Here is a 9,950-nt window from a genome sequence, read left to right on the forward strand (position 1 = left end):
TATAATATTGGTGAAGCTCAGCACGTTTCCAAGGCTACCGTCTGTCGGGCAGTCAGGAATGTTACAGTTGCACTGAAACGTCTCGTGTACTCGTTTGTGGTGTTCCCCGGTCATAGACCCACAAGATTTATCAAAGAGGGATGCCACAAAATTGCAGGTATCAGGATGAACGAAACTTAATACATGATGTGGTGATATTTGAACTACTACTTAAATTTTACATTTATTCTCACGGTTCCCAGGCGTGATTGGCTGAGATGGCACTCACATTCCAATCATTGCTCCTTCAGTAAATGAAGGAGACTATGTGAACAGGAAGTCTTTCCACAGCATTAATGTACAGGTACATAGTTCCCTGTAGCATTTCAAACTAACAAATTATTTCATTATAGTAATGGATGCTAATTTGTGTTGTCTGCACTGTGAAGATCATATATGATGCTGCCAACATTATCACAAATGTGGAAGCCAACTGCTCAGCCTCTGTGAGTGGTGGTGGTGGTGGAGGACCCCCACCTGTTTTTCGGGCCTCCGCTTTTTTTCTGTTGGCTATAACGGGTCACATTTGAGCATACAGAGTAAGCAAATATGTACTTGTAATGTGCTCAGATAATTTCAATAAGTGCTTACAGAGGGGAAATTAATGTAGCCTCTAACTGCAATTGATTTACATCGGACAAACAGACCAAGCACTATGGCTCATAATACAATTACACCTTACCTGTTTGGACTATATTTTTATATTTCATTTTTACTTGCTGCTGTTTGGGGACTGGTAACAAATGGGTCCAGAACAGAATGAAAGGAAACCAGACTGAAGTTTTTAGCAAATATTATAGTTTTTATTATAGATAATCTTAACTGAAAGAGCCAGCAATGCCGTTTTACCAATAACTCTAGAAAAAGAAAAAGGTCGCAACAACAAAGAACAAAACTCCACACCATGAGGCACTTCCGGGGGCCCACAGACCCACCCTGTCACTAGCAGCAAGCTCCACTGCTACTGAGGCCCACAAGCCCGCGATACTCACATGAAGCAGCTACTCTCCCCACTGCTCCTACAACTCCACACCACAGGCAGGACAATCTCATAACAGGACCTCTTTCGACACCTAGAACACAATGTGGAGACACCAGAGAAAACCACCCTCCCACATCCAGTTCATCCCCAGCTTATACAACCTCAGAGAGGTGATTTCTGACTGGGCCCAGGTGGTAAACGAGGCCAATGAACAGCATCTGTGTCCTGGGGAGAGAGGAGAGTGAGAAAGAGACAGAAGGGTGGAGCAAGCAAAGAGGAGGAGGCGGAGAGAGAACACCACACCCACACAAAGGCAGTTTCAGGAGGCCCTGATATGGCTGTGACACATAACATAGGAGCAGCTAATAAATGCTTCCTTTTCAGCTGTTTCTGCTGCATGCAGGTAGAGGACGGCCTGCTGGTCCTTGTCACTCCCCGTGCTGCTGTATCGAAACAGAGCTTAAGTATCCACCTTTTTCATCCACTGTCTGGGTGAAACGTTTATTAGGATATGATAATCCTAAAGTTAGTGCAGTCTGTAGTGCAAATTTTAAGTCATGGAAAGCTTTCTCTGCATAATGAGTCTGCTGTAATCTATACAAATAGTTGTAATTCTGCCAAACCTCTTAAATTAACACAGAAACATCTGCACTTCAATCACATATAGATTGGTGGATTTATTATCTGTCATCATATCATCATTTTTCAAATACTCATGGACCTAAATGAACAGCTATGATTAAAAGCAGGCATGGTGATGTAGTAGTTAGCACAGTGACATTTCTTTTCTTGATATCTGTTTTCCTGTGTGCCAAAGCACCTACTGTAAGATATATTAAATCATTTTAAACTTCTTTTTTTATTAGTAGATTAGACCTGCAGATTGACCAAAATTTTGGACAAACATCATCTAATACCGGCCCTGGTGACTTATAGTGTCACCAGGTATGGCATTTATACAAGATTAGTGGGAGAGAGACCCTGGCAACCCTTTACCTCTGTAACAAAGCGCACACACACACACACACACACACACACACACACACACACACACACACACACACACGATAGAAAGCGACAGCAAAAGGAGGAAGAGAGAGAAAGAAAGAAGGGTGAGTCTTCGTATTTTATTTAGCTTATTATCATTCCTCAGTTTGATCAAAAATCAGGTTACGACTCCTTAATAAAACTCACAGTGCATCTAATCAAGAACTTCCTCTGAAAACATTAAAAAGAATACAAACATCATCTCTTCAACGTCATCTTTGTTATGGAAAATTTGTAATTTATTTTATTCACATAAAAAAGGAAGTAGAGCATTTTTTTTTTAATAACCACGAGTTTAAAAAACAGTCTGATATTGTGGAACAGTTCTTCGTAAAGCCCTCCCCATTTGTCGATTTGACAGGAAGGTTTTTTTTTTAGTTTTCCATTTTGTCTGTGCCTGTGAAACGTCTCTTTCAGACTCACCGATGGTCACACAGCAGTAAAATGCCTGAAGCTGAAATAGTTTATTCTGATGTTAAATTTAAAAGAGGGACGATGGAAACCAAAGGTGAGTTGATTTATTTGTGTACTTATGAGTTATATTTAATATGCATACAGCTTAATATTATTGGCTTTTTGTTAGTTGGAATATTAATGGGTTACACTTTATAATGTGGCTTAATCACAATGTACATCAATGCAATTTCAATGTATTTTTTAAATTACAATTTTATATATATATCATATTTATGTCCAAATACTTAAATGTAGGTACACTAGAACAAGGGGGTAACAAGTTAGGTTATTACAGGAAACAAAGAAAGGATTACTTACAGTGTAATCCTAAGTACAAAGTAAGTAACTTAAGTAGTGTATAATTGGTACCCATGGTATGTTTTTGTTGAAAAATACAATATTTCCTCATCTTACATTGAAAATATGTTGTACTGTACGGGGGTGGAGCCCACATTGCTCCTGCCTTTTTATATCTTTATATTTTTGTATCTTTATTTAATGTTCATTATGTCGATGTGGATGATGGATTCTCAGTTATTTAGTTGTGCTTTTATTATATCAATATAAATGTGAGAACGACTGTTCTTTGTAACGTACAAGAAAAAAATAAATGCCATCAAAATGTGTAGGCCTATGTGGTCTTTTAATGATGGAGCCAAGTCTAACTTTTTTCCTTTCACATTCACTGTTCAAACATAACATTAACAATAAAATGTTTTAAATCACTGTTGTATGCCTGCCTGTACTATAAAGTGGGCTAAAATGAAAAGAACATGCACATCAGCTCGAGTATAAAAGGACATGTCCTCAAATGAGCACTGTATACATGATGTATGTGGAAATGTTATTTTGTCTGCAAAAATTGTTACACTGTATTGTAAATGCACTAACACCATACTTAATTTATTTATTTTTTTACAGAAAATTTATTTCTTTGTTTTTTCATTTTTGGGGAATTATGTCCTTAGGATCTAATTATAGTGGACCTTTGAATTTAGTGTCAATATCATTCTTTTTAAACTTATATGTTATCACAAGTTAACAGAAATTCACGTGATACTGAGTAGCAATCACATTTTACGTTGTAGGCCCAGAGCCTGTTTCCTCTTTGGCTGATTTGACTTACTCAGATGTCAGGATCTCACAGACAACTTCAGAAGAGCTGCCTGGTAGGTAAAGAGCATGAACAGTTTTTCTCTCCTGGTTACATTTTTCTCCCTGTGCTCAATTTTTTCTGCCTAAGTCAGCCCAGGATTTTATTTACAAGCTTCAGTTTAATTCGGGTTTATTTACATAGCACCAAAACAGTAGCCTCAAGGAACGTTAATCTATAAGGAAGGGATGTCGATCTCACATCTTGGTGATATATGTGTTTAGAGGCCTCTCAACAAACTGTGAAGAGCACAAGGTCAAAGGTCACCCCAGAGAGAGTAGCCCTGCTGGTTCTCAGTGCTCTTCTGGCTGCTGCTGTTGTTGCCCTCTGTGTTACCAGTGAGTGTGCACAATTTTCTGATTTTAAAAAAAGATTTTTCCCAGTAATGTTTGCAGCATAACTAAAACTAATTTAAGAACAATTCATTAATGATTTGACTTCAGTTAGAGTTTTGTTATGTTCTGCAAAAAAGCCATAAAGACTAAATAACTAATAAAAATCGAATCTACATTTTCTTTATGGTACAAGAAAGAGACTCTGAAGCAAAACCATGTAGCACGGTGCAGCCTACATGTCCACAACCTCCTGAAGTTACAGGTACATAAGTTGTGGATTTATTCTTTTAAACATTTGTATCCTCTGATGATGATTAAAGAAACATTGATGGACTCACAGAAACAGTAACTTAGTTTGTACCTGCAGGACAGAAGGAGCTTCCTGCTGCCTTCAAATCACACAAATATGAACAGTTTCTTCCACCTGACTGAAAGTTTTTCTTTAATATCTTCAAAGGTGATCCATGTTCTAAATGTGAAGAAGGCTGGGAGCATCATGGAGGAAAGTGTTATTACTTCTCTACCAATAAATCATCCTGGACGAAGAGCAGAGATGACTGTAGAGCTAAAGGAGGAAACCTGGTTAAGATAGACAGCAGAGAGGAGCAGGTATAAAAAAAGTTTTGGTTCTCACATATTTAACCACATCTTTACATTACTTTAGCAAAGAGAAGTGTCACAAAATATTTTTGATCAACTTTTCCTGTTTAGGAATTCCTGTGGAAAAAAGTGAGACGCATAATGAAGGATCATGAAGACAAGTTCTGGATCGGACTGACAGACTCAGCAGAGCAGGGCAGATGGTTGTGGGTGGACGGATCACCACTGAACGAAAGGTTTGATTGATGTGGGGGAAAAAAATCCCATTTTCAAAATCAAAGTTAGCAGCGTTTACTGAGACAATTCTTTTTGATCTTCATCTCCTAGTTTATCTTATTGGAACTACAAGGAGCCGGACAACTGGAGAGAGGACGACTGTGTAATGATGGGTGAAAAAAGTCATGGTTACCAGAAGAGTTGGTCTGATACATCCTGCAAAGTGTCTCGCAGAAGTATTTGTGAGAAACCAGCAGCGAAAGGACAGAATAAAACTGTATGTGTTATATTTTTATGAGATGTGTTTATTGAGGTAATGTTTTGCTGCAGCAGTGTTTACATCTGTGAAATAATAAAAGATTGTTCCTTATTTTTCCTTGTTTTTTCTTTTAAGAATTAAAAAAAATGTAAAATTTAAATTTTTGAATTTATTCACCGCAAAATGACAAAATGTATATGTTATGATCCAGACGGTCTTGGGGTGAAGGGGTAAGATTTAATGAAAACAATGTAGAAAACCATCAGGGTAAAAGAATGAGTTGGAGGCCGAGGTTAACAGGTTATCTCTGAAAGGAAATTTAAAAAGTCCTGCAGGGGAGGAGGGAGAGACAGAGAGAGACAGAGAGAGACAGAGAGAGAGAGACAGAGAGAGACACACACACAGCTGTAACAAAAATAAATGTATGATTAGTTTTACTTCAAGCACGGATAAATCCACCCAATCATAAAGTCCTCGTGTTTATCTAAAGAGTAAAATACATCATTTATAGTTTATTTATTTGTTTATTCAGAAACAACTGGACTAACTCTGGTCATGTTGAAGCCTCAGCATGGCAAACTATCCACAGAGGAACATAAAAGGTAAGTACATGCATGTAAATATACAAAGAAACAAGAAAATAACTTAAATGTAGAATTAAAAGGAAGTCGAAAAAGTTCAAGCTTCAAAAAGATCTGTGTGATCAGACAACCATCAGTTTGAACAAAAGAAAGAAAGACAACCATTTAAACAGATGACTGAGGTATCAAGCCAGAAATAAATGAGGAAGTGACCATGACCATGTGTGAAATGTTACCACTGATACCAAAATGTCGGATGTTTCCTGTTGGTTTAAAGTGTTTGTGCCTCTTACATATGGCAGCATGAGAAACTTTTATCCTCTTCTATCTGATCTAAATACACTACAGTGTGTTAGAAAAGTCAAAGTTGAGCATCTGATTCAAATCAGATGTTCAGAATTATCCTAATGTAACCCAACACTGACTTAGTTGTAAGGTAAGAAAAAGAAAACACGAGCCAGTTGTAGTCATTAGAAAGCTAACACTTATTTATAACCTGGGATCTTCATAGTCCTTGAGTTTGACCTGTTTGCTGTGCAAAGTTCCTAGTTTGAGTTCCTAGTTAGGTTTTCTGTTGTAAGTATTTTACGTTTTGGAGTGTTTCGAGTTTTCTGTGAATACTCAGTATTTCATTTTTCACCTTGCCTGTTCATCCTTCTCATGTTTGTTCTTTGTGGTATTCTTAGTTCAGATGGATATAAAAATGAGATACAGGAAACAGACGAACCATAAACTCTAACAAAGACTAAGCTCATCATGGTGATGATAGCTGCCCGTAGGTACAACAGGACAAAATTCTAGTATTTTTTAAATGTTCACATATGTAAAGTGTGTGAAATGTGTGAAATCATACATTCTTCTGTTTGACAGGAAGGCATTTTTATATTGCTTTACACTTTACTTTGTGATTCGCTGATAGTCACACAGAAGTAAAATATCTGAAAATGAAGTCTTGTACTCCTGTACAATGAAACTGAAAAGATTTAAAAAGACAAGTGAGGGAAACTAATGGTGAGTCTATCCATCATTATGAATTACATATCATTAAGAAACACTTTGCAGGTTTATTCTATAAGACAGGGTATTGAAACAGGAGGAGATTAAACAATTAGTTACAATAAATTCAGAAGAGATCAAAAGAATTCAAATCACAAGCCTTTTGTTCTTATCAGCCACAGTGCATATAACCAGTAACACTTGTTATTTGTGGAGCAGTGGTTTATGAAACCCTCCCCATTCGTCTGTTTAACAGGAAGTTTTTTTTTATGTCTACATCTTGTTAAACTCTCTTTGACTAACTGAAGGTCACAAAGCAGTAAAATGTCTGAAGATGAAGTACTGAACTCTATCGTAACCTTTAGATGGAAGAGGGAGGCCAACAGTGAGTCTTGTCTACTTACTGTGATACATATGAGATATATAAGAAAATTCTCCTTCTACACTTCTTTTTGTTGAAGCTAGTCTGCTTGTGAATTGAAGGCGTTATTAGCAGCAAACAGTAACTCACTTCAAAGTAAGCAGTCATTTCTGGCTTCATGTTTTTGCTGCAGAGGGTTACACCACTCATGCAGACGTAAGGATCTCAAAGTTTCAGCCGCCCGCAAAGGAGCTGCCTGGTAGGTAAAGAGCAGTAATGAGCAATTATTGTCTCTGTTTACTTTTTCTGTGCTTGGTTTCATTTACCTATCTCAGCCAAAGAAGTTATTTCAAAAGCTTTAATTTAGTTGAATTCAATTCTATTTATGTTTATTTACATAGTCACAAAAGACAAGAACTGTTACCTCAAACCACTTTATAACATTTCAGTATTTATTCTGTTCAATCGTACAATATTAAAAGACAAAATAACAAAGGAGATTCATAATATCAGGACTTTCACTGCCCTGTTAAGTAATTAGTTTGCGTGATGTTTGGTGAAGATGTGATAGAAATATCACCACAGAATACAAACGCCGAAAACAAAAATAAGTTATCATATTATTATCTGCACAAAGTAACAAAGAATTCAATCATGCGTTCATATTGTTGTATCAAAAACCTGTACATATTTATGCTCATATGTCACATCTTGGTGATATATGTGTTACATTTGAATGTTTAGAGGCCTCTCAACAAACTGTGAAGAGCACAAGGTCAAAGGTCACCCCAGAGAGAGTAGCCCTGCTGGTTCTCAGCGCTCTTCTGGCTGCTGCTGTTGTTGCCCTCTGTGTTACCAGTGAGTGTGCACAATTTTCTGATTAAAAAAAAGATTTTTCCCAGTAATGTTTGCAGCATAACTAAAACTAATTTAAGAACAATTCATTAATGATTTGACTTCAGAGTTTTGTTATGTTCTGCAAAAAAGCCATAAAGACTAAATAACTAATAAAACTCTAATATACGTTTCCTTTATGGTACAAGAAAGAGACTCTGAAGCAAAACCATGCAGCACGGTGCAGCCTACATGTCCACAACCTCCTGAAGTTACAGGTACATAAGTTGTGGATTTATTCTTTTAAACATTTGTGTCCTCTGATGATGATTAAAGAAACACTGATGGACTCACAGAAACAGTAACTTAGTTTGTACCTGCAGGACAGAAGGAGCTTCCTGCTGCCTTCAAATCACACAAATATGAACAGTTTCTTCCACCTGACTGAAATCTTTGCTTTAATATCTTCAAAGGTGATCCATGTTCTAAATGTGAAGAAGGCTGGGAGCAACATGGAGGAAAGTGTTATTACTTCTCTACCAATAAATCATCCTGGACGAAAAGCAGAGATGAATGTAGAGCTAAAGGAGGAGACCTGGTTAAGATAGACAGAAGAGAGGAGCAGGTATAAAAAACTGCTGCAAGTTTTGGTTCTCACATATTTAACCACATCTTTACATTTCTTTAGCAAAGAGAAGTGTCACAAAATATTTTTGATCAACTTTTCCTGTTTAGGAATTCCTGTGGAAAAAAGTGAGACGCATAATGAAGGATCATGAAGACAAGTTCTGGATTGGACTGACAGACTCAGCAGAGCAGGGCAGATGGTTGTGGGTGGACGGATCACCACTGAACGAAAGGTTTGATTGATGTGGAAAAAAAAAATATCCCAATTTCAAAATTAAAGTTAGCAGCGTTTACTGAGACAATTCTTTTTGATCTTCATCTCCTAGTTTATCTTATTGGAACTACAAGGAGCCGGACAACTGGAGAGAGGACGACTGTGTAATGATGGGTGAAAAAAGTCATGGTTACCAGAAGAGTTGGTCTGATGCATCCTGCAAAGTGACTCGCAGAAGTATTTGTGAGAAACCAGCAGCGAAAGGACAGAATAAAACTGTATGTGTTATATTTTTATGAGATGTGTTTATTGAGGTAATGTTTTGCTGCAGCAGTGTTTACATCTGTGAAATAATAAAAGATTGTTCCTTATTTTTCCTTGTTTTTTCTTTTAAGAATAAAAAAAACCCCAGCTCACACCAATGTGTGTGGTGCAGAGAATCAGACAATGTGTTAGTGTCACGGCGAGTGAGATGAGCCGTGTGGAAAATAAAGGAGGATCCAAACGCAGGCACTTGTACAGGTGTGAGGGTGGTTTATTAAACACAAAATAAATATAGACAAGCAGCAAATGGAGCACGAACTAAACTAGACTGGAAACAACTAAACTACAGAGCACAAACCTGGACAAGAATGAGACCGAGCAGAGGAGAATGCCAATGGACAGCAAGGAGAACACACGGGGCAGACATGGTGGATACACAGACGGACCAGCAACTACAATGACAGAGGACACGACTTAAATACACACAGAGAAACACAGGGGAATTACACACAGGTGGTGGACACAGCTGGGAATAATCAGCAAGACGAGACAGAGGTAAAACTGAACACATTCACATGAGATGCAGACCTTCACAATAAAACAGGAACAAGAAACCATCACACTAAGACGCAGACTCGACATAGAGAGACAGACAGAAAATGACACATGGAACTAGACAAATACTAAGCAGACACAACCGAAGAACAAATCCTAAACAAACAGAAACACGAAACTCTAATAATAAACATCATAATCATCATCATTAACACAACAAGAGAACAAGAAAACAATCCCTGATGCAAACTTAAACCAAAACATAATAAACTCAAAATACTGGGTAGAAACTGACCCAGAACCGTGACAGTTAGTCCATTTATTCACCACAAAATGACAAAATGTATATGTTATGATCCAGACGGTCTTGGGGTGAAGGGGTAAGATTTAATGAAAACAATGTAGAAAACCATCTGGGTAAAAGAACGAGT

General features: G+C 37.4%; 2 protein-coding genes across 2 annotated transcripts; both read left to right on the forward strand.

Moving 5' to 3' along the window:
- The first annotated feature begins 809 nt into the window (after positions 1–809).
- On the forward strand, positions 810–5,198 carry LOC146682602 (C-type lectin domain family 4 member E-like). Its single transcript, XM_085445989.1, has 7 exons — positions 810–2,576; positions 3,613–3,693; positions 3,902–4,015; positions 4,206–4,274; positions 4,470–4,621; positions 4,724–4,848; positions 4,940–5,198. The coding sequence occupies exons 1-7, from the start codon at positions 2,513–2,515 to the stop codon at positions 5,124–5,126; spliced, it is 792 nt and encodes a 263-aa protein (XP_085302115.1). The 5' UTR covers positions 810–2,512; the 3' UTR covers positions 5,127–5,198.
- A 1,790-nt stretch (positions 5,199–6,988) lies between these two features.
- Positions 6,989–9,074, forward strand: LOC146682603 (C-type lectin domain family 4 member E-like). Its single transcript, XM_085445990.1, has 7 exons — positions 6,989–7,049; positions 7,219–7,284; positions 7,770–7,883; positions 8,069–8,137; positions 8,333–8,484; positions 8,595–8,719; positions 8,813–9,074. Exons 1-7 carry the CDS (start codon positions 6,989–6,991, stop codon positions 8,997–8,999), a joined length of 774 nt encoding a protein of 257 aa, XP_085302116.1. The 3' UTR covers positions 9,000–9,074.
- The last annotated feature ends 876 nt before the right edge of the window (positions 9,075–9,950 follow it).

The sequence above is a fragment of the Copadichromis virginalis genome, linkage group LG22 (genome assembly GCF_057382275.1).
Source record: "Copadichromis virginalis isolate Kocher_CV1m ecotype Utaka linkage group LG22, C_Virginalis_male_GT1.1, whole genome shotgun sequence".
Classification (NCBI taxonomy): Eukaryota; Metazoa; Chordata; class Actinopteri; order Cichliformes; family Cichlidae; genus Copadichromis; species Copadichromis virginalis.